This window comes from Bos mutus, chromosome 9 (genome assembly GCF_027580195.1).
Source record: "Bos mutus isolate GX-2022 chromosome 9, NWIPB_WYAK_1.1, whole genome shotgun sequence".
In the NCBI taxonomy this organism is placed as follows: Eukaryota; Metazoa; Chordata; class Mammalia; order Artiodactyla; family Bovidae; genus Bos; species Bos mutus.
Window position 1 is genome coordinate 43,842,098 of NC_091625.1, and position 26,311 is coordinate 43,868,408.

The window sequence follows — 26,311 nt, forward strand, 5'->3', positions numbered from 1 at the left end:
TAAGAGTGGTCCTTATGTTTTCTGAATGGATTTCTTCTTTTTTTTTTTTTTAAATGCAGGAACCTACTTTGGGGTTGAACTTGGATGGTGTGGATGGGGACAAGTGAGATTGACTCAGGGGGCTTGACCCTGTCTTCCTAGGGTCAGTAGTTGTAGTGTCACATATTTAGGGGAATTCTAAAGCACAATTTGAAGAACTACTCTTTATCTAGGCCAAGACAGGTTCAGTGATTTGCCCAGGTTAGGAAGTTCTTGATCTAGCTAGCACTCTGGATACACTAATACCTTCAACATGCTAGTGGTATCTTTGAAGGCAAGGTTAAGGTTTCTTTTTTCCTTTTTGATTCTGTGTAGTAGGATTAGTACAGTGTTATTATGTACACTGTAAGTGCTTCACAGGTACTTAATTGAATCTTAGAGTATTAAAGCGCCAAAGATTTCATAATTCTAAAGCTGAAAAAAAATTTATAGTTCAAATAATCCAAAACTGAAAAAGCTAGCTGCCTTTAATAAGGATAGTGCTGTTGTAATAGCAGAAGAAAAAAAAACACTTTTAGAATTAATTAAAATGGTTGGAGACTAGTAGGAGCAAGTGGAAAAGAGCTGTTGGAAGGGTTGCATGGCAAAAACAGTGCATTGTATGCACCCCTGAATTCCAGCACTGAACTGGAAGGGAGGCCCCTAAGGCTCTGTGGGAGATGTGACACTGACTAGCTGTGTGTCCACAGGTGCTTACTCAGTCTTGCTGGGCCTTCGTTTCCTCATCAATAAAATGAAAAGGGCATAACTGAGTGAACTTATACATCTGTTTGGAATTGTTCTTTAAAGAAGCCATATTACAGGTTTATCTAATTGTATCAGTGATGTTCTTTTTAAAATGTTTTATACTCCTGGTTTCAGAGCAAATTTATCAGTTTTATAGTAAACATAGTTCTTTCCTTTATGTCACTGTTTGTATGACTTTAAAATAATTTCTGAAATGATTCATCTTGAAAATTCATTAAATCATTCAGCAGTCATTAATAGTTGTTTGGGACTATTATACCGTGAGCTCTATAGGCATACCTAAAGCCTAGCAAAGTACCTTATTTGTGGAATTTAGTTGAATAAAATAGAGATTCTAAAGACATTTCCAAAAAACAGAAGCTCCAAAACTAATTTGAGATATATACCTCCCAACACTTACTGGGTGGTTCAGTTCCAGCATGTGTATTTAACTATAGATTGCAAATGCTTGAAGCTCCTTAAGGGAAAGTGGGTATTACTATTACTAACGTAGGAATTGTAGGGTTACTGTTGCTAGAATAATAGTGCAGATGTACAGAATGTAGATCTTCTCTTTCACATTTACCATTCTTTTCTGGGGAAAATTACCAGATGTGTCCTTACCTCTTACCGCTGTATCATAAATGCAGTGATACTTAGAATGTATGTGAGAGAGAGGGAAAGAGAAAGAGAATGTGTACATGTGAGAGAGAATGGTTTTCATAAACTTCTATAATTAGATAGAAAGTGGGAAGCTAGAGAATTCTCAAAATTTGATTGCCAAAACCTGGTTGCCAGGTGGGGACTCCGTTAGGGCAGAGCTTGCTGCCTGTTCTTTACTTAGTCAAGGCAGTGGCGCTGTTTCTTCAAGCAGGTGGAGACAGAGCCTCAGGGTTTTATCGGAACTCTTTATTGACCTACGTAACTTTGCTTTTGGCTTTACCCCTAGCTGGTTTGGTTTTGAACTTGATTAAAACTTTAGACATGAGATGCATAAGTGAATATAAAAAATTAGGAGTCTCCGTTTTTGCCCACTGTCTGTTGGCTGGCTCTTTCCATTTCCCTGTTTTGTATTTTTGAGTCTTCATAAACGCCTTGACCAAAGGAAGATGGCATCTGCTGTTTTCCTAGATTATATGATCTAAAGATAATACCAGATTTCTGCTACTGACTCCCTTATACATAGCTCTTTAATTTGTATTGTTGGGATAGTCCATTGATTAAGTGTAGCTTTTACTTATGTGGCATTTTGATTAATGTGCACCTTTCATTTGTTTAATATATTAATAGATCTCTGTACTATTTGAGACCTTAAATTAGTAAATTTAAATAAAACCTCGAAATCCAGGTTTATTAATAAGACAAATGAAGGACATAATTTCGCTAAACTTTTTTTCTTTGTAGAATTCTAACAGAATTCCTGTATAGCAGGGGATAAAAAGGGAAGGACAGTGAGTGTAGTATGCTTGAGTGAGGTTCATGTCATCTTTGGAGGCCTCACAACTGTCTTAGGAGGTAGGGATCTTTATCTCATTTCCCGCATGAGGAAGCTGAAGCTGAGGAATTCTAAATGACTTGCCGAGGGGCACACATACAAAAAGTGTGAAGACTAGAATTCAGACCTAAGTGAGACTTACAAACAAAATATTATTTTCTTCCTAAAAATTAAGTTTACAGAATTTTCAAGACATAATTATCACATAAAGTGAAGTCCATGAAGTCCACTTTGACCAAACCTAGAAAATCCCTAACTATCAATATTCTTTAAAGGTTGACTTTTGTGCAGATTGTTGGAAAACTTTAGTTTTTTTCATCTGTAATTTGATTATCAGTGGGCTCAGAATGACTGTAATCCAATGACAGAATTTTAGTGGTAAAAGTAAAATAGGACCAAAAGTAGTTTGGAGATCCATTATTGACCAGAATGTGTCATTTCTGTCATTTACATAACAGTTTGGTTTGGTGTGTGTATTTCAGGTCTGCGTTCCCGAAATCCAGGTGCTTCATATTAACTAGTATTCTAGAGATGAGGTTAATGGCAGGAAGTGCCTCAGAAATGTAACTAAAATGTTATTTAGCCTACAGATGTCATTAATGAGGGTATCTGTGAAAAAGATTTGTAAACTGACTGTGACATCCTCAGGCATTGATATTTAGGTTATAGTGTGAAAATTAGGCACATAATTTCTGTTTTTCAAGAAGCAGTGGATTTATAAGTGTTATCTGCCAGTATGCTGCATGTAAGAAAAAGTTGTCTCATTCTAATCATTCACCGAGTTCCTTTGTTCACAAATATTTGCATGCTGTGCTTGCTCTGTGCACAGGGGATGCAAATGGTGATTAATATGGTACATCACCCTTTAAGAATTTATAATACAATAATAAAAGAAATAAATGTACAATCAAATTTTAAATCACAACTGTGATTGGTGCTGTGAAGGAGAGGTATATAGTGCAATAAAGGCTAGTTCCGCTGAGGGGAATTTGATCTGTTTTAGTAGGGCAGAGAAGACTTCTTTGATGAAATGTCCTGTCTTTTGAGGTCTGACAAACGGATGGAATTAGGTAGGCAAAGAGTAATGAGAGGACTTTTGTCCGCAGAGGGGATGTAAGTATGAGGACAGCCTGTTGCTCTTGAGCACAGAGTTGGGGGCAAAATAAATATGTTGCTTATTTTTCTTTTGGGTTATTTATCTTGTTATTTTACAAAAGATTATTTTTATAGATATTAACCATTTTCTATCAAACACTGTAAAATATAATCACAACTTTAAAATTCATCTTGATTTTTATAGTATCTTTCTATAAAAAAATGTTTTTAATGCTTTATATGCCCAATTATTATATATCTTTTTCTTAGTCATATATGGATTTCTTTCTTTGTTAAGAAGGCCCCCCCCCATACACCTGCAGGTTTTACATAGTTTTCTTACCTATCTTTTCTTGTAAGATTGGTTTTTAATATGTAACTCTTTAGCTCATCTGGAACTTATTTTTGTGTGCTGTGTGAGATACAGGCATACAGCTTTATTTTCTTCCAGGCGATAGCTAGCTGTAGTGGGTTTATTTATTATATAAACTAAGGGTGGGCAAACTTTTTTCTTTAGAGAATCAGAAAATAAAGGTTCTCAGCTTTGTAGAGCAAATGGTCTCTGTTGCAATTGTACAGTTCTGTAGCTTGGAAGCAACCATAGACAACTTGCAGTTGATGGGCATGGCTGTGTTCCAGTTAAATCTCTATCTCCAGAATCAGGACAAAGGCACAGTCTGGCTTGCAGGCTGTAGTGTATTGATTCCTGATATAAACTATTCTTTTCCTATTAGATAAAAGTGCCACTTCTGCTTTACATTAAAATAGCTTGACTTAGAGGGATCTGGTTTTGAATTCCTCTTCCATTCCATTGGTTTATTTGTTTATTTTTATGGCAGTATTATTTTTATTTGATTTTAATGTTCTGATATTTGCTGGGGCAATTCACTGCTGACCTTTTTTCCAGTCTTGGTTAGTAAGTGGGAATACATTTCTGTTTTAATTTTAGTAAAATTCACCTTTTTATGTCATTAAATCTTCCCACATAAGAACACAGTACATTTTTCTTATTCAGATTTGGTTTTATGTTTTCCAGTAGGCCCTTTGTCTTTCTTTTAAATTTATTTCTAGGTGTTTCTTAGATTTTGTTTTTCTTTATTTCATTTCCATTTCTAGATATTTATTTATGGCATCAACCAAAAAAAAAAAACAAAACAAACCCCTCTTCCCACAATTTTTGTCAGCCGTTTCTTGTTCTTGCTTCATTGCATTGTTAGTATTGTGTCGCCAAGACCATGTTAAATAATAATGTTACTAGCAGTAATCAGCCTTTTCCCCCAGCTTTTCCCTTAGCCTTTGGGATCTGTAAACTCATTGGTCCTTAGGCTCATGTCCACCCAGAGGGGCAATACTGTAGAGGTTTGTAGTTTCCCATGTAGATCTTGCCGCCTTGCTCTCTCCAGTAGTTACTTTAGCTCAGAGAGCCACTTTGTTGGTAGGAGACAGATTTGGGAATCGAAGGAAGAGGGGGAAGCATTAAGCTTCCAGCTCCCAGAATCCTCTCCACATACAATTGTTATTATGCTGTTTTTTCATGTAAAGAATTTATAGCAGTAATTCTCGGGGCAAGGTATAATGCTAAATTCATGCCCTAGCTGTGGTGGTAGCATACTACAATGAAACACCTATGCTTAAAAACAGGATTTGTATTTCACATGTAAAGACACAAAGTATAGAATGGATGATCAGTTCTCAAAGTAACTTCACTTCTGATCCAAGTGAAGACAACAGTTAAAAAATTATAAATAACTTGCAAGTTGAAGGCATGTCATTCATTTTCACCTTTCTGTAGAGATACAGCTTATGAAGTTAATTTAATTTCTTTACAAAGTATTTTAAACATTTATTAAACAGCTAAAGAGAATTTCTTCTTTAGTAAATGCAAAGAAGCAGCCGAGCCTCTTGTGCTTGTATCTTTGTTCCCCTCACAATGCCGTACACATAATAGGTGCTCACAAAACACACAAACTATATATAACAAGCTAAGGAAGTTCTCATTATCTATGAAGGTGGTGGCCATTCTGGTCTCTCAATAAAATAGACTGTAACATTCATACCATACATTTTACTGTAGAATTCTGGGCTGGATTTTCTGTTGAGTAAACTATCATTGAGCTTCCCATGAGGCACTGGTGTAAAGAACCTGCCTGCCAATGCAGGAGACCTAAGAGACATGGGTGTGGTCCCTGGGTCAGGAAGATTCCCTGGAGAAGGAAATGGCAACCCACTCCAGTATTCTTGCCTGGAGAATCCCATGCACAGAGGAGCCTGACAGGCTGTAGTCTATAGGGTTGCAAGGAGTTGAACATGGCTGAAGTGATATAGCATGCACACAGAGAAACTATCATTCTCTACTGTTGCTCTAAAGTAGAACAGAGCTGTATGAAAATATAGTAATAAATTATTTTTGTGCAGCACTTTATATTTTGTGAAATACTTTGATCTTTACAACACCTTTGTGTGGACAGAGCAAATATTACTGTCTCTTCTAAGCTGGAAGTTAATGACCAGATAAAGGACACAAAACTAGTAAGCAGTTGAGCAAGGACTAGAGTGCAGATCTAGCTCTGTTTGGTATATACATGCACACATATTCTAAAAGAATCTCTTTTTTGCAAGAACATAAATATGTATTGAGACTTTAGCAGTTGAATATGAGATGAATCTTTTGCAGACATAGATTAGTTCAATTAATGAGGAATTGGGGGCGTTGATTTGAGTTTTAAGGGATTGAAAAAATAAAGAGTTCAACAATCTTTCCTTTCGCTGCCTTTGCTTTTGGTGTCAGATCCAAAGAAATTATTTGCATGACCCTGTCGAGCAGCTCACCACTTTTATGGTTTCAGGTCTTAATCCATCCAAGTCTTTAATCTATTTTGAGTAAATTTTGTGAATGGTATAAAATAGTCATCCAGTTTCATTCTTTTGCATGTAACTGTTCAGTTTTCCCAGCACCATTTATTGAAAAGACTGTCCTTTTCCCTATATTCTTTGATCTTTTGTTATAAATTAATTGACCATATACATGTCTGTCGGTTTATTTCTGGGTTCTCTGTTCTGTTCCATTGTTCTGTGTGTCTCTCTTTATGCCAGTACCATACTGTTTTGATTACTGTAGACCTGTAATACAGTTTGAAGTCAGGGAGTGTGATACCTCCAGTTGTGTTCAGCTTAAGATTGCTTTGGCTATTCAGGGTCTTTTGTGGTTCCACACCACAAAATTTTATGATCAAATAGTCTAATGGGTTGTTTTTTTGAGATATAATTCACAGACCATAAGAATTGCCCTTTTAAAGTGACAGTTTTAGCATTTTACAGAGTTGTGCAGTCATCACTGCTGTCTAGTTTCAAAACATTTTCATCACCTCTAAAAGAAACTCCATACCCATTAGCAATCACTTCTCTTTCCTCCTCCCCCGGCCCCTTGCAACCACCAGTTTACTTTCTGTCTCTGTGAATGTGCTATGTGGACATACAAATGAAATCATATTACATGTGTCTTTTTGTGTTTGCCTTCTTTCATGTGGTGTAAGTTTCATCTGTCTTGTAGCATATAGTACCTCATTCCTTTTTATGACCAACGTTCCTTTGTATGGATATACCACATTTTGTTTATCCATTCATTGGTTGATGCATATTTGGCTGGTTTCCACTTTAGGGCTGTTACTTTCTGTGAACATTCATGTACAAATTGTGACAGTGGGCATATGTTTTCAGATTTCCTGAGTGTATACCTAGGAATGGAAATGGTGGATCATCTAACTCCATGCTGAGCCTCTTGGAGAACTGTTGTACTGTTTTCCAAATCAGTTGCACCATTTCATGTTCCTATCAGCAGTGAATGAGAATTTCAGTTCCTCTATGTCCCTGCCAACATTTGTTATTATATACCTTTTTGATTAGTCATCCTGAGTGGATATGAAGGGATATTTCATTATGATTTTGAAACTGCAAGGAGATCCAATCAGTCCATTCTGAAGGAGATCAGCCCTGGGATTTCTTTGGAAGGAATGATGCTAAAGCTGAAACTCCAGTACTTTGGCCACCTTGTGCAAAGAGTTGACTCATTGGAAAAGACTCTGATGCTGGGAGGGATTGGGGCAGGAGGAGAAGGGGACGACAGAGGTTGAGATGGCTGGATGGCATCACTGACTTGATGGACATGAGTCTGAATGAACTCCGGGAGTTGGTGATGGACAGGGAGGCCTGGCGTGCTGTGATTCATGGGGTCACAAAGAGTCGGACACGACTGAGCAACTGAACTGAACTGAATGATACTGAGCTGGAGAAGGAAAAGGCAACCCACTCCAGTATTCTTCCCTGGAGAATTCCATGGACAGAGAAGCCTGGCAGGCTAAGTCTGTGGGGGTCACAAGAATCGGACACAACTTAGTGACTAAACTACTACTGCTTATGATCCTGAGTATCTTTTCATGTACTTACTGACCATTTGTGTATTTCCTTAGGAGAAATATCTTTTCTTTGCTTATTTTTAAATTGGGCTGTCTTTTCACTATTGAGTTGTGAATGTATACACATATATATACTGAGTTGTGAATATATTTTATATATTCTGAATACAAGACCTTCACTAGATATTTGCTTTATAAATAGTTACTCCCATTCTTTGGACTGTCTTTTTACTTTCTTGGCCATGTCCTTTGAACACAGACGTTTTTCATTCTGATGAAGGTCCAGGTCTTTTTGTTGTTGTTGTTGCTTATGCTTTCATATTGTCATATCTAATAAAACTTTGCCTAATACAAAGTACATTTCCTTATAAAGTTTTGTAGTTTTGTTTCTTTCATTTAGGTCTTTGATCTCCAAAACTTGCATGTTTTTAAATTTTTCTTGCTCTGTTCATTCCTCTTAAGAATAGCCTCTACTTCCAAAATGCTTCATGACTCAGCTCAAATGCCATTTCCACCAAGAAGTCTTCCTTGATTTCTCCATATGTGCCCCAATCCTTCATACCATGTATAAATTATTTTCTCTTTCTCTGAATTTTGTTTTAAAGCGTTCCCTTCTACTTTTTATTATGGCAAGTGTGTACATTAGGAAGAAACCTTAAGAATCATCTTGTTTAACCCCCTAATTTTAGAAATACGACAGATAGCTTGCACAGAGCTCTTACCCAAATGTTCGATTGGGTATTTAATTGCAGAGACAGAAGTAGAACTTGAGTCTTGCATTTCCAGCCTAATTATTTTTCTACACACAGAATTTGTAATATAGACCTTTCTTAAGCTCTTTTGCAGTATTTCACCATGGACCTGTTAAAGTCTGTGTACAGTTTCTCTGTAAGATGTAACCTGTGAATTCCTGGAGGTCAAGGAGTTGTTTCATTTCTCTCTGTATCTTTAGAAACATTTCTCAGAGACTTTTTCCTGCTAAAATAAATAAATGAATAATGCTTTGGTTTAGAAAATTAATATTTTTAATATAAGATTACAATGATACCCCCTTAGATACCTTTTGAAAGAAATTGATAGGTTGAGGCCTGTAGGGGGCAGCCCAACACAGCAAGTTTTGATTGCCCTTAGTAAGCTACCTACTATTCTCTGAGATCGTTTTCAACTTAAATTGCTTCTTATGTGGGTTTTTGAAAAACGAAAGTAACGATTAATGACAAACTTATTTGATGGGTTTTTTTTTTAATTGTCTTGTATAGGAATGGAAAGTTTTTGATGCAGATGATATGCTGTTTTGTTTTTAAAGCATTTGTGTTTTTGTTTTGTTTAGTCACTGAGTTGTATCCATCTCTTTTGCGACCCCATGGGCTGTCGCCTGCCAGGCTCCTTTGTCCATGGGATTTCTCAGGCAAGAATATTGGAGTGGATTGCCATTTCTTTCTTCAGAGGATCTTCCCGACTGGGTCGAATCCTACATTCCAGGCAGATTCTTTACCATCTGAGCCACCAGGGAAGTCCTTTAATGCCACAATAGCACAGATAATATAATGGCAAATGTTGTCCCTAATTTATTGTTAGAGAAGTTAAAGCATGCAAATTAATAGTATTATTGCAGACTACTAGTTATTATTAAATGAAGTCCGTATTTTCTTATTAATTTGTTACACTTAGCTAGGTCATTGTTTCATTTACTGTTTTCAAGAATAAAAAACATTGCTGGTAATTAAAGTAAGCTATAGACAAATAACAACAATACCTAACATTTATTGAGTATTTGTGTGCAGGTACTATTTGAAATACTATTTTACATGCATTCATTCATTTATTCCTCATTACTGTCCTCTGGGACATATGCTGGTACTGTCCCCGTTGTGTGGATGAAGTAATTGATTAATTATTGAAAACTGCCCAGGATTACTCAGTAAGTGGAAGAGCTGGACTCTGAACTCAGGCAGTCTGGCCTCAGAGCTCTCACCCTTCATCACTGTCCCTTGGATACTTTGTTAAGCTCATTACTTTTATTTTCTTACTCCTTTCTATCACAACTTTCCATTTGAGACTGTTTTCCAGTTTTTACACACATCAGGCTTCTTATTACTCCACGCTTTCTGTTGTTTCCTGCTTTTCTTCGTCTTCTTCTTCTAGTAGAGAAAATGCATAGACAGAAAGTAAAAACATGACATCCTCCCTTTAGTGCGAAGAGATTGAAACAGATAGTTAAAGTTGTGTGGTTTTCTTTCTCTTTTATTTACAGAATGTTCTTTTTCGAATTACCAATTAAGTAGTTTTTAGTGAGCACGTTAAAACATGAATTCTCAAATTTAGGGATGGAATGAACTTTTTTCTTCCTGCTTAAGCATGTAGTACCATGGGATAATTTTAAGAACTGAAATATTAAATATCTTATTTTTAAAAGACAGATTGTGGTAAGATAGGCTTAATTATTTCACTAAAAATGACTTTTTAGATCCCTTTGCAAAAAAATTATTAGTTGTGATAAGATCCTTATATTTTATTATGGTATTCTAATATATGTAAAAATTAACCTTACTTCCAGTTATTGGTGTGTATTTTCTTTCTCATTCTTTCCTTTCCGTAATTTCAAGTTTCCTTAAACACTCTGAGAATGTGAGTAGATATGGTAAAAATAAATTAGACTTCAACTAGTCAATTTGAAAAAAGCTTAGGTTAACTGAGAGGCATAAAAAATGATAATTTGGCTAAAATGAAAATGAAGCTGTTTCATACCTAAGTGTTCAATGGTATTTATATCACAAAATAAGATTTTAGTGTGTAATTTTTTAAAGAAAATATTATCAAATTGTTTACTCCTTGGTTTATTAAGGCACCTCATATTACAGTTAATATTTGAGTTTCTTGCAGGAATTGTCACCCTATTCCATGGTTAAGCTACACCTTAGGATGGTCATCAGCTGCTTTAATGAGTAGATTTATTATAGCCTTCCCATCTTTTTCTAACTGACATGGGTTTTAGTTTCCTGATTTACTTCTGGCCTAGTGAAGTCTTGGTAGGTGCTAAGCTCAATCCCTGTCTAAAGAATGTTTATTTCTTCAGCCTTACTTTTCAAAAAGATTTCCAAGACCCAGATCATCTCTGCGTGTGTCATTATCACAGTTTTCTCTCAGTCTGTTTCCATCTCAGAGAATGCCACCATCCAGAAATGATGCTCTGTAGGGTCATCATTTAATCTGTTGACAATTTCATGGTGTAAGAAAATTTGCTTAATCACTTATCTATTCCAATAGTGAAAACTACCTTCTGATTTTTTTTTTTCTGTTCTTCTCATAAATGATTTTCATGTAACAGACCAGAAGACACACCACCTGTCTGTTAAGAACAGAATTACTAGGCCTTGATTCTTAGTAGTGGTTCCTTCTTTTGGGTAAATATGAGAATTGCTTTTGGTCTAATTACTCATACTTCTAAAATAACTACTTACTAATAATTTCAAATAGGTAATGTATGTGTGATTGTTTAGGAATATTAGAAGGAAAAACCAATTTAAAAACACAAAGGCTAATATTCCTATTATTTGTGGCCTGAGCCTGGAAGTTTTTATTTTGGCATTTTATATCCTGGTGTCTTACTCTTTGGTGAAGTTTGTGTCTTAGTTGTTGGATCATACCCATTTTCTTTTTAATTTTGTTTTTAATTTTCAAGGTTTTGCAGGAGTTTATATATTTGGTTCATGAGTCTTGCAGGTTGTTTTTATAAGACAAGTACTAAGCAGATGATATAAATACAGAGATTTGTATAGATATATTGATGTGTGTACATCAGTTGTATTGATATTACATATAGATGCAGAACTTGATATGTACATATTTGAAATTTCTTGAATCGTTAGCTAAGCAAGTTGCTTTTGCAGAGGATTGTGCTATATTAAAATGTTAATTCTCAGTTAAGAAATGTAGTCTGATATAAACAGTCAATTGCATTGTCTTTTGATGCCTTGGGAGTATTTTACAGAATATATCTTGTCTCAAACAAGGTATATCTCTCAAAGGTCTATTTCCAAAAATATCCTGTAAAGGTAAAGGAATGTCAGTGCTAGTTCAAAGAGTTACTGTTTGAGTGTGTTGCTTGAAGCAGGTAATGGGTAGTGAGAGCTCTCTATCAGTGGAATGACGAGTCTTGATCACAGTTAGGTTCCACAGAATTGGATCTACATTTGGAAACTGTACGAGTAGACAATGTATCTACGTTGGGTGTGATCTTTTCATGAAAGTCACCTGTCTGCTATGTTGTTACACAGTTATGTACATGACATAAATTAATTAAAATATACTAGTTGCGAAATTGTACGAATTAGCAAGGTGAGGATTTCAAATGATTGTTGAATTCACTGAGGAATGATTTGTATATTAGATGTGTGGCTGAGTTCACGTGCACGAAACTCTGAGAAGTCAAACTAATGTTACTTATTATTGAACTTCATTAACCATGTGTTCAGTTCAGTCGCTCAGTTATGTCCGACTCTTTGCGACCCCATGAATCGCAGCACGCCAGGCCTCCCTGTCCATCACCAACTCCCGGAGTTCACTCAGACTCACATCCATCGTCAGTGATGCCATCCAGCCATCTCATCCTCTGTCGTCCCCTTCTCCTCCGGCCCCCAATCCCTCCCAGCATCAGAGTCTTTTCCAATGAGTCAACTATTTGCATGAGGTGGCCAGAGTACTGGAGTTTCAGCCTTAGCATCATTCCTTCCAAAGAAATCCCAGGGCTGATCTCCTTCAGAATGGACTGGTTGGATCTCCTTGTGTTACACCATATTAAATCTGTCTTCAAACATTGTAAATGATTATTACATTTGAAATGTAGAAAATTAACATACTAAGAAATAACATGTCTTTAGAACTAAAGACTCAGAAATCCAATGTAGTATTCTTAACATTTTGTCTAGATTTTTCAAAATGTGGATAAGAGAGACATTTCACATGGATGAGAAGAGTTTGTCCTGCTCATTTAAAATTTGAAAGAAATAATGTATTTCAGTAGGCACTTCTGTCCTTTTAGTCTTTCCTTCCTTTCGTTTTCTTTTCCTCCTCTATTTTTCTTTTTCTTCATCTTTCTGTCCCACCTTATTCTTATACAGAGCCCTCCCTTTTCTCTACCTCTATAATCTGAAAAGTTTTTACTATGTAATAAAGCATTTCCTATTTCAATTAAAGTTTTGAAGTTTACTTTTAAAAGCAGAGCTTTACTAAAGGAAAAATACCTCTATTAGCTTACATTTAAAATCCTTTTCATCATGATGAGGGTAATTATCTGTTACTTCTAAGAAGTAAGCCATAGCTAATTTCTGACTCTGCATCCACGTTTAAAGTGACTTAGAATCAGCTGGGGACAGTTCTGACGTCTGCTTATGTAACGCAGCATTCATGCTCTTCACTAGGTGTTCATTTTAGCTACAGATGCTTCATATAAAACAGGGTAGAGTAGCTTTCAAAAGGATCTACACATCAAAGTGTAACTTGAACTCTGGTTTTTACGTTGCTTAAGGAATCCTTAATGGAGTAGAACTAACAAATTTGTTCTTCCCACTGACACATTATCGTTTTAAAGCTTTAAAACCTTTTTTCTTCTATGTCCTCTGAAGCCATAGCACATACAATTGGATAGTTTTATTATTTCGGAATGTTTTAACAATATCCACATTAAATGTCATTCTATTTCATGCTTGGTGCAAAGAAGGTTTCCTTTAATTGTAATTAATCCTGGAGAATAATGATCTGCTTTTGGAATGATAGATAAAATTCCTTACATAAAAGAGCTGTATTTTAAGTTGAAATACACTCATGCTATAGTTTGGCTGATAACTGTTCATAAGTGTAGTGACGATATCTTTTAGCTACAGTGTATCTTCTTTTGCCTCATCACAGTCTTCCATTTCTCAGATGGATAAGCTGTCACTAAGTTACCCAAGAATTAATCTTCACTGTCTGTGGCCCTCTTAGAACCTTACTTTAAAAATCACCGCTTTACTGTACTACTAAATAAGAAAATGTTTATGTGATTTTAAAACCTCCATAGTGGAAAGAAACCTGTAATTTTTACTTGCTATATTGGTGGTATTGAAAAATTATCTTAAACTAAAATTCTGTTGGAATATATTAGCCTGTTTTGGATTTCTATAGACAGTACTCTCTTCACATATTGTGTTCTAAAAATTTGAATTTGTAAAGGCGATAGGCCTTGTTATTATAAGTAAAAAAAAAAAAATTTAGGATAGGCCATGTAATTAGTAATGAAATTGAACTATGATGTTGATACTGTAAACCCTGACCTGCATTTTAGAAAGCATTCCTTATCATTCTAATAAAGTCTTAAGTCAAGAAACTATGAGAGGAAGAGTCCCTCTTCTCTGTTCAGGTCATGGTAATGTGGGTTGGAATCAGACGTTCCTCTCCGAGGAAGGAGAGGCTGTTTCTCTGCTGCCCTGACTGGTGGGGAGGGTTCTGGGAAAGCTCAGAAATAGTAGACATAAAGAGTCTACAAGCTGGGCAGTTGTCCTTGATCAATAAGGACATTTTTTTTATAATCCAGACACTGTATGTGGTATGATACATTAGTTCTATTTTATATAACACCTTATTGTTAAATTCTGAATCCACTTTAGGTTTTATAATTTCAAAACTTGAAACTTCATTTTAAGTATCAGAACATGAGTTTTAAATGAGTTAAACAAATTAAGGGAAACTTACTTAAATTCCCACAAACAGCTTTCAGATTGCCATAATGCTATATAACTTTTAAAGAAAAATCTATAATTTTTGTAAATTGATGAGGGCAGGGATATTTCTCTAACATTATTTGGAGGCTCTTGACCTCATTTGGAAATTTTAAATTGGTGGAATATAATTATTGTTTCTTAAGAACTCATGAAATAAACATAGAATGATGAATAGTTATAAATCAGACTGTGATGAATCTGAGTTGTCACTCTAGAAGGCCTCTTCTACTTCCACCCATTTGAGGACTTTGTACTAACAGCTTCATTGAAGTATATAACTTTGATATCAGAATTCATCCTTTTGTCTTTTTGGTTCTGCTGCAAGGCAAGCGGGATCTTAGTTCCCCAACCAGGGATTGAACCCATGCTCCTTGTGGTGGAAGTACAGAGTTTTAACCACTGGACCATCATGGAAGTCCTAAAGTTCACCCTTTTAGGTGTACTATTGATTTTTTAGAATATTCACAGAGTTGGTGGAACCATCACTATTATGTAATTTCAGAACATTTTTATCACCCCAAAAAGACCCCATCCCTAATTAGCAGTCACACCTCATTCTTCCTTCCTTCCAGCCCATGACAAATTCCCCCTCCCCTCCAGTTCATGGCTACTACTGGTCTTCCCCTGCCTCCCCAACCCCCCAGATTGGTATATTCTGAACGTTTTGTGCAAATGGAATTTTAAAGTTTATGGCCTTTTGTGTCTGGCTTCTTTCACTTGGATTATATTTCCATGGTTCATCAATGTTATGGCACGTTTCTGTTCCTTTCCTGTTTATGGCCAAGTAATACTCCACTGCTTGGAAATACAACATTTTGTTTATCTATTCACTGATTGGTGGTGGTTTGGATTGTTTCTACCTTTTGCCTATTACGAATAAATGCTGCTATGAGCATTAATGTACAAGGTTTTGATGGACATATGCTTTCAGTTCTCTTGGGTAGATATTTAGGAATGGAATTGCTGGGTTATGTGGTAATTCTATGTTTAATCTTTTGAGGAACTGCCAGATTATTTTCCAAAGTATGTATACCATTTTACATTTCACTCACCAAGTATAAGGGTTCCAATTTGTCCACATCCTTGCCAACATTTGTTATTTTCTATCATTTTAATTATAGCCATCTTAGGAGGTGTAAAGGGGTATATTACAAATTACTAATGATGTTAAACATTTTTTCATATGTTTAATGACCATTTGGATATCATCTTAGGCAGGATATCTTCAAATCCTTTGCTCTTTTTAAACTGGGTTTTCTTTTTATTATTGAGTTGTAAGAGCCCTGTATATCTTCTGGTCACTAATTCTTTATTGGATACATGATCTGCATTTATTTTCTCCTATATTTGGTTTTATTTTCATTTTCATAGTGCCCTTTGAAATACAAAGATTTTTTTTTTATTTTATTTTTAAACTTTACATAATTGTATTAGTTTTTCCAAATATCAAAATGAATCCACCACAGGTATACATGTGTTCCCATTTTAGTTAAGTTCAGCTTATTTTCTCTTTGGTTGCTTGTGTTTTCAGGTTGTCTCACCAAATCCAAGGCCGTAAAGATTTCCTTCTATGTTTTCTTCTAAGAGTTGTATAGTTTTACTACATTGTTTTTCTTCATATATTTTTTAGGGTAGTCAAGTGCTATTTTTTTTTTAATTTCTTAATCAACATATGACTTCCAACAGTGAGATCTGTAAAATATTTATCTTTTTTTTTTTTATTTGCTACTTCTAAAAAACTCACAGGAATTTATGAAATCTACTTCAAATGATACTTCAGTGAATAAATGTTTTAAATGATTAGTATCGAAACAAAAATATCAACATCCTCATATTATAAACTTTATTTCGTTTTCACTATAAAGCCTACAGACCTTACACAAAGGGCTGAGGATCTTTAGTGCTTTAGTCACTCCTGGCCCAAGTGTAGAAACACTTTTCTAGTGGATAAGACACTCGATTGATCATCAGGAGAACAGAGTTTCAATTCTGAGGTCGACACAACCTCTTTTACCCAGATGCTGCTTCTTGCTACTCTGATTTCTATATTTGTACAAATTAAAAGTGCTGCATAGTTATTTTATGTAAGTATACCATAAAGGTAGAAATAATCTGTATATAAACATGTCCTTTGAATCATCAGTCAAAAACAGTTTATTCCATTACTCTTATAGTAGCTTACCTTTTTAGTATGGCTTTGGATAAAATTAGCAAAGACATTTTTATAGATACTGAAATTTAAACTATGATTCCCCAGGTATGGTTTTGAGATTTTTCAGGAGAAACCTTAGAAGTAAGATAATTATTACTAAACACATCAATCCTAGCACTTTTATAGGAAGCCTCTAATTTGGCCACTCTACTAATAATTTCAAATAAAACATTTTAAAGCAATATAACTTATTTTATAAATCAGCTCATAAACAGCACCAAATTGTTCTCGGCCTTAGCAGGAGGGAAATGGTGCTTCCCTATAACACATTTTATTCAATGAAAGGATATGAGGAAAACACACACTGTTGCCTATGTTTGAAGACAATTTGCCTTAATTATTTATGTGGCAAAATATATTTGGTATTGTCTAGACAGAATTATAATAAATATAACAGTTTAAAGAAGACAAGACATAAACTATAAACCTGATTTGTGGATATAATTCTGATGGGTGCTTTCATTTAATCATAGTCTCAATTAAGACACTGCTGCTTTGAGGATTAAGTGTCCCTGACTATAATAATGACAGCTTTTCAAATGTTAATTATTATTTTTTAGAGTTGTCGGGAATATTAAAAGTGGACTTCAGACTCTGGTAGCGTAACTACAGAAAGTGCTTATTTTCAAGTCTCCTATTTCCCTACATGAAGGATAAAAGTGGTCTGATTAAGTGGCCCTGACTCCCCTCTCGCTGTCTCCCTGTCCCCCTCCTTCCCACCATCGAAAGGACTGTTTACTGTAAAGGTCTAAAAGCATTCATTTGAAAATGGTTTGTTCTTTGTACTTAATGAGGTATTGTAATGTGTATATTCTCAAGCTAATTTTAACATGAGGCTTCTTTTGAAAAGCATGTGATGCAAAATTTGACATGCATGAGTATATCTCAGGCCAGATACGCATGTGACAGTTTGAAGCACGCATCATGTGTCATTGTTGGTAAAGTCTGGCAGCATATCCTGTGTAAACCCCTATTTTCTTTTTCTTTGTGCCCCATATTTATTCTGATTAACAAGACTTCAAAGGGAACAACTGATGGTTGAATACCAATTATTTTTTATTCTCTATGTTTTGGGTTCTGTAAGGACTAAATAGTGTTACTTTTCTTTGGCTCCACGTTTAACCGTGGTTTTAAAGAGAGGAATGAAAGGAATTAATCACTGTTAAACAGCTGTTGCACTAGGTGTTTTGTATATCTCATGTAATTGTTACAGCAGTCATTCAAATATGTATATTATTCCTGTTTTTCAGATTTAGAAACATACTTCCAAGACTGATATAATTTGCCATAGGTTCCCAGTCAGTTGTGTTGTGAGTTAGAATTCCAGCCAAGCCCTTGCTAATTCTACTGCATTTGACGTTCTACACTTTACATGCTAAGTTTGTAGCCCACTTTTCTCCCCTTATCCACTAATATCTGACAGGTACCATTGCATTTCATCTGCCTCTGTGTGCGTTAGTGGGAAGAGGGCATATGAAAGGGAAGGATTGTGTTTCTGTACTATGCCTGAAATGACCTTATCTTTTTCTGTTTTAAGAAAAAATACTCTGTATTTCAAGATGAAAGCTTGAAGACCTATGTTTTCTACTTTGTTTTCATCTTCTTTGGAAACTCCCTACAATTTTACTTTAGTACATTACATTCTACCGCACTTAGCATATTGTACTTTGTAGTTACTGATGTCTTCCACTCTTATAAAATGAAATTATGTCACCAGTTGCAGCAAAAACTTTTGTTTTTGCTCTAGCTGCCAAGTTTATGCTGGGTTACATTTTCTCATAGTACTTTGTACATATTTCTGTTCTCACTTATACATGTATCTGTAACACTGTGTTAGAATTAAAGTTCAGTAGATGTTTAGTGAGTGATGACTTCTGATAGATTTGCCCCTGCCCTCTGGTTGTTAGAGATCCTGGACCTGTGTACTACTGTAGGGATAGTTCTCTGATGTTTGTTTTCTTTAGTTATGGCTGGATTCTTTACTGTCTGAGTCTGGGTTATGTGGGGGGAGGAAGGCAACCATGAGGATTGTGCCTAGTTGCCAAGACGACTGGGCTTGACTGGAATAGGCAAGAATTTACCCAAAGCATATGAAGTCAGCCTTACTCTCTCAAAATAGGAAGTAGAAAGTGAATCTAAGAACTAAAGTCAGAGATGAGAACTGACAAGGGGCTGAAGTGGAATCACAGTCAGGAAAAGAAGATGTGATCAGAAATTGGGAGATTTGTCAACCGGCTAGAAAGCAGAATTTGAAAGGATGTAGGATAAATGGTTCTGGATGGAGGCTGTGAGCACTCACTGGGGGTGGGACTAATTTTTGAGTTGCGTATTAAAGTTGCTACTCAGGGCTGGTCAGAGATTTTTGTGATTGCAGAAGCTCTGCTCATTTTCTGCTCAATACCTTTTATAACTGCCTGATACAGTAAAAGAGATGAGTTAAAGTAAGAATAAATGAATGAATTAATGAAAAAATCTATCTGCAGATCACATAGTTTATCCACATCCCTTATATCCACATCCCTTATATCCACTCTGTCCATCTTCTTTGTGCAAATTCATATCCTCAGTATTTCAGATCAAAATCCTGAACCTGGATACTACTACTGGGATGATTCTGTCCCAGCTATTCTAACCAATGGGTTCCGTTTAATCATCAAGTACTACCTGATGTATCAGTAAGAGACCACCCCCCACCCCACCCCGGCCTTTTAGTTAAGGGCATTTATAAGTTTCACAAACAAGTGAATCATCGTGCATCTATTGTGCATCTTTTTAAGTTGTATGCTTTCTGAATTTTTATGTTTTTCTCTTTCATAGCTTTTAATTGCTTCCTTTCAGTGAATAGAATCTCCTTTTACTATGGATATGATTCTTCCTCTTCTTTACAGTCACTGACTCCATGGTCATTGAATCAGATGTGTATCCTTCCAGCTGTAACTTGCCATTTTTAACAAACCAACATTTCTGACTCATATGATATACTATATATGACCCAAACAGCAAAATAAACCCTAATGTTATGTAGTAACAGGGAGACAACAAGAGTAGTATGTCTTCTTATCATAATCCCTATTTTATATTACAACTGAATATAAAATACATGTTAGTATTTAATAAATTTCTGTTGCATGTCAAGTCACATTTAATAACAGTAATAGCACTTATTGAGCAATTACTGTGTACTAGGCATTCTTCGTGGGAACTGGATAGGGAAACAGTGGAAACAGTGTCAGACTTTATTTTTGGGGGCTCCAAAATCACTTCAGATGGTGATTGCAGCCATGAAATTAAAAGACGCTTACTCCTTGGAAGGAAAGTTATGACCAACCTAGATAGCATATTAAAAAGCAGAGACATTACTTTGCCAGCAAAGTAATGTATGGTCATGTATGGATGTGAGAGTTGGACTGTGAAGAAAGCTGAGCGCCAAAGAACTGATGCTTTTGAACTGTGGTGTTGGAGAAGACTCTTGAGTCCCTTGGACTGCAAGGAGATCCAGCCAGTCCATTCTAAAGGAAATCAGTCCTGGGTGTCCATTGGAAGGACTGATGCTAAAGCTGAAACTCCAATACTTTGGCCACCTCATGCAAAGAGTTGACTCATTGGAAAAGTCTGATGCTGGGAGGGATTGGGGGCAGGAGGCAAAGGAGACGACAGAGGATGAGATGGATGGATGGCATCACCGACTCGATGGACATGAGTTTGAGTGAACTCCGGGAGTTGGTGTTGGACAGGGAGGCCTGGCGTGCTGCAATTCATGGGGTTGCAAAGAGTTGGACACAACTGAGCGACTGAACTGAACTGAACTGAACTGAGGCATTCTTATAAATACTTTACATGAATTAACATGTATAATCTTCACATGGAGTTGTAAGAAACTCCATATTATATAACTGGAATTATATAGTATGTAATCTGAGATTGACTTTTTATGTGCAGTGTAATTCGCTTGAGCTCCCTACAGTTTGTTGCATGTGTTATTAATAGGTTTTTGCATTATTATTACTGACTAGTATTCTGTGGTATGGGCATACCACAAACAGTTTATCCATTCACCTGTTGAATGACACTGGAATTGTACGAACTGTACATTTGTGTACAGTTTTTTTGAGAACATGAGTCTGCATTTCTCTGGGAGTACTCAAGAGTACAATTGCTGAGTCATATGGTAAATGTGTGTCTAGTCTTGTAAGAAACTGCCTTACTCTTTTCGATAAGAGCTGAACCACTTTACATTTCTACCAGCAATGGTATGAGAGATATAGTTTCTCCATGTGCTGACCAGCATTTGGTATTATTACTATATTTTATTTTATACATTCTGGTAGATATGTATTCATGTTGTATTGTGGTTTTAATTTGCATTTCCCTAATGACTAATGACATGTCAAACATCTTTTTATGTGTTTATTTGTCATCTGTGTATCCTCTTTGGTGAAATGTCTATTGTTATCTTTTGCTTATTTTCTGATTGAATTCTTTGTGTTTTTTTACTGTTGGACTTTTAGAGTTCTTATTCTGCATATAAGAACTTTGTGGGATATGTAGTCTTGCAGATATTCTCTTTCAGTCTTGTCTTCACCTTCAGAGCAAAAGTTATGTTTTGTTGATAAAGATCCAATTTATCAATATTTCCTTTTATGGATCTTGCTTTTGGTATTAAGTTCTACATTAGTTCCGAATTTAGTCCTCAAGTGACTTTGCCTTTTTTACTTTGCTGTATAAAACCTGAATGTCATGATTCTGGACCTTTTAATAACTAGACAAGTGAACTTAGAGAAAATAGATTAAAAAGAAGGAAAAGAGTTTGCTAAATTGGGATAGTATTAAGTTAAAATATTCATTACAGTGCTCTAAAACTGTTGATCATGGTGGTGGTGGTGTGGTGGTAGTAGCGTGTGTTTTAGTGTATATTTAGATGGGTGTGTATACCATGTCACTCAGTCGTGTACCATGAGGGCCTCCCTGATGGCTCAGCTGGTAAAGAATCTGCCGGCAGTGCAGGAGATCCTGGTTTGATTCTTGGGTCGAGAAGATCCCCTGAAGAAGGGATAGGCTACCCACTCCACTATTCTTGGGCTTCCCTTGTGGCTCAGCATGATTGTACTGTGTACATATTTTATTAACTTGAAAACTGTGCAGTGCAGATATTACCTCCGTTTATACTCAGCATATGTTTTCAAACTTGATTGACTAAAATTTTATAAATTTAACTTAAAATTTTTTACAAATTTGATTCTTGCTGCTTCTGTTCAGTTTATCTCCAAGGTAAATCACAGCATAACTTTTGCATGTAAGGGAAAATTCTTATTACAGTAGTGAAAGTGCCTGAGTAGAGAAGGGCTGAGGCACAGCCAGCCAATAGCACCCCAGGTTTATATTCCATTTGATGTTTTAAGAAAGGACTAACATAACAGTTGAAAACGAACAGGAGCCGTTTCAAACATGACTTTACCAAGTCATTTCTCATGAGAAAGTAATTCTGTTTCTTGGAAGTCCCTAAAATAGTTTGCAGATTTACAGATATATGGCTAGATTAAGTGTTGTGGTGTAGTTCTATTATAGTGGCTTTCTTATCTATCAGACAAGGATTCAAATTACCGTGGATATTGTTAGCATTGTCTGGTTTCGTGTATACTAAATCGAAGTTTAAAGAATTCATGTTCATGGAATTTTCGTATTTTAAAAATGTTTGCTGTATTCAAAATGAAGATAGCTTTTAAATATATCCTAGCATAATTTAGTCTTTGCTGAACTCGAATTTAGGTTTAATGAGATCTTTAAGAAATTTGCATGAATTTACCCTCCATTCCCATTGCCCTTCAGAACCTCTGTACAGTATTTGAATTCATAATCTGTCTGTGGCCAGCTTCTGTTTTCAAGATAAATAGCTCTCAAAGTTGAATGTTTTCTAAGAATGAGAATATAAGCTTTTAAAGGCACTTGAACAAAATTTAAACAAAAAATATTTGTTAGATTTTTTTGTTTGAAGTATTTTAGGTCTTTGTCTTTTAATAAGGTTTTTTTGTTATATGAGAAACAGAAATTTACTTTGATGAAAGTTTTCTTGGTTACAGTCTGTAGGATTTACTTGGAATATATGTTAATAGTTCTGGAACTTCATCCTTCCCCCTAAGCAAATAATATTATAAAGACTGTTGAAGTTATACCTTTATTATAACTGCTCCATTTTGGGAAAGAGTTGAAAAAAAGAGAAGTACAGAGAAATTGCAGGCCATTTTTTCTAGGAATGTGAGTAGAGGAGAATTGCTGTTTTTTTAATATGTAGCTAAGATTACTTGGCCTTTCCTGTTTAACATATTGTTTTCAAATTACTATAATGTGTATTAGTACAGCTAAGCCACCTCATAATTCTGTCACTCAATAAGGGGCAAGTGAATCTTGAAAAGATTTGACTTTGCTGAAAGCCTTAGTATTATCAGACTAGAGTATGGATGATACATTTGAACAGTTTTTGGATTGGGGGTACAGTCCTACCCCTCCTTTTCTCCTGACCAAGTCCCAGTTGTCATCACATAGGCTTGCATCATTCAGACAGCCTCTCACCTGTCATCCTGATGTTACCTCTTCCCCAAGTCATTGTACACGGTGCTGCTTTCCATTAGCCTTCAGAAAAAAGCCTCTTTCATCACGTCACTTCCTTTGCTAAAAAGTCTTAAAAGCCTCTTCATTGCCTGGAAGATAGAAAGCCCTAAGTGGGTGGTGGCTATTTTAAATGATTACTGCTGTCCCCTATTCATTTCTTTCTTCTCTGAACTCCTCAAACCTGTATCATCTTCACATAGTGAATCCTTGATTGTTCATAATATTCTTAGTTTCACCTGTGGGGAAAGTATGAGCTTCCTAAATTGAAAGGTTTCAATCACACTTAAAAAAAAATTTTTTTTTTAGTAGGGTATAATTGATCTACAGTTTTCTGTTAGTTTCATACAGTAAAGTGAATCAGTTATACATATACATAAATCCACTGGGTTTTTTTATTCTTTTCCTATATAGGCCATTATCATGTATTGAGTGGAGTTCCCTGTTCAGTTATACTTCTGAAAAATGAAGGGTTCAATTAGTGAAGTGAATTGCATTATATTTAATGCATATTTATTAAATTTTAGTTTTTCTCATGCTTTCCTTATACATTCAACTGTATTATTTTAATATTATTTTGATATTTATTATGTATTCACTGAACACACAGTATAAAGCCAGGAGAAGTAGTCACATACTTGCACCACATTTAGCTTTTCTTACATTTTAGTTCATGTCTATACTTAAAATCAGGTTTTCCTCTTTTTTTTTTTTTTAACCAAATCTGGTTAAAGTTATCTTGAAGAAGTTGAGATGTGCCTCTGTGATTTAAAAATAAACAAGCCAAAAAAAAAAAAAAGTTACCTTTAATGGGTAGGTATTTGAAATTATTTTCTTATAAAATATAAGGTATTACTCTGTTCCTGTAGATTTTCATGATTTTTCATTCCAAGAAACTTAAAAACTTAACATCTTAAAATGAAAAAACAGTTAAGAGTTGTGATGGGTGTTATTCTCTTTATCATTTATTTATACTTGGCACAAGTCTCCCATTATTCCTAGAACAAACTTCAGAGATGGGGAATGTCCCAAATTTCCAAATAAATTGGGTGTAAGATCATAGAACTCATAACGACAGTGCTGTTACTCATAGACTGGCTGATTCCAGAGCCTCTGCGCTGTGTCACGGGAAGGCTTCCATCATCGTTGCTCTGCTTCTAGAGAGGGAGTTTGAGAAAATTAAACCTAATTTTTTGAAGGAACAAGATGTTGAAGCTGTTAGCAGTCAATTATGACAGTGCTAATAATAACAATTATCAGAAGAAATGTACCTATTATTTTGATTTTTGAACCTATAGAAAAGTTTTAAAATAGTAAAACAACCAAGACCATGTAAGACCCTTCACCTGGATTCACCAGTTATTAACCTTTTTTCACATTTGTTGTCTCTTTTTCTATACACACGCTCTCTCTCCCCTCCCCTAACCATTTGATTGTAGGTTTCAGACATCATGGTACCTAATTCCTGAACATCTGATCATGAATTTCTTAACAGTAAGGATATTGTCCTTATAAACATTATCACACCTAAGAAATGTATCATTAATCTAATATTATCTAATGTTCATCTGATATTTCCCCAGTTATTTCAAAAATGTCTTTTATAACTGATCTTTTTAAATTCCTTTCTTCAATCCAGTATTCAGTCAGAGTTTATGTTTTGTATTTAGTTGTGATATCTTGTCAGTCTCTTTTAATCTTTCTTTTTTTGCTGCCTCTGACTTTTTTTAAGTGTCCAGGTCAGCTGTGTTTAAAGTGCTGCATGTTCTGAATTTGCCTTATTGCCTCCTGTGGTTAGATTTCTTGGATTTGTGTTAAGCATTTTTAGCCATAATACCACATGTGTGATGTTGTATGCTTCTGATTACACTGTATCTGTATCAGAAGGCATCTCATGCCAACTTTAAATTTCTAATGTATTAATTCATAGCTTGTAGCAATAGAGACTTAATTGTTTGGACCCTTTTTTGATTTCTCAAATAGACAACAACTGAACGGCCTTTCATTCAGAAGCTTTTTCGACCTGTGTCTACAGATGGACAATTGCATACACTAGGAGATCTCCTCAAAGAAGTCTGTCCTTCTGCAGTTGCTCCTGAAGGTAATATAATTGACAACATTAAAACATTTCTTTCATTCCTCTTTGTTACTGAAGTAACATAAGAATTCTGTATTTATAAATAATATTTATTAGTTACTTCAGTAAGGTATTTTCATTATCTTGTGAGGAAAAATCTTTTGAAACAGAAGCACTTAATACTTAACTATTTCATAAGTTATTGACACTAACAGAATAAGAAACATTCTCTTTAGCAAACTGAAATATGATTTTAAAGTCACCCTCTTATATTTTGGGGCCCTGTGTTTTTCATTTGTGAATTCAGTTCTGGTAAACGTTGTAACTTTAATCTTGCATTGTGTTTCGTCATTCTAAAGAAATGAGATAGTTTTTTTTTTAAAAAGTCTTACATTTGGTTGATATTTTAAAGTTCAAACTATTGAGTAATGGATACATATTTTATTTGAAGTTTTTGCAGCTCTTTAATGTTTTACTGAACATTATTCTCTTAGGATTTAACATTTCACAAGGCTGGTCAAAAAGTCCTGTTTTATAGTCCTTATTTTGTAACTTAGGTTAAAATTGTTTTCCTGTCAGGAGAGGAAAAATAGGAAAATCGCTTAATCGCAGCATAAGAAACACAAGGAAAATGCAGAAAACTAGGGGGAAAACGCTATAAACCCCTAACTCATAGAGACTACTCTTGACACACACATGCAGATATATACTTGAATATTTGAGAGGGTATATGTGCATAAATTTATATGTCCTCCTTTTTTCACCTGATATAATATGATATAATATGATAGTTCTTAAAAATTCTTTAAAGGTATTTTTTAAAATGCCATGGCCCTTGGTATCTATGTACCATAATTTGACCATCACCCTATCACTGAATGCCTTGTCTTATTG

General features: G+C 35.2%; 1 protein-coding gene across 4 annotated transcripts in view; it reads left to right on the forward strand.

The window, feature by feature from the left end:
• Nucleotides 1-26,311, forward strand: part of ATG5 (autophagy related 5) — a 145,162-nt gene that overhangs the window by 71,793 nt on the left and 47,058 nt on the right. For all 4 annotated transcript variants that reach the window (XM_070376528.1, XM_070376529.1, XM_070376530.1 and 1 more), the window contains one exon: nt 25,324-25,441. In XM_070376528.1, the coding sequence (XP_070232629.1) occupies nt 25,324-25,441 (118 nt within the window). The remainder of the gene's footprint in view (nt 1-25,323; nt 25,442-26,311) is intronic.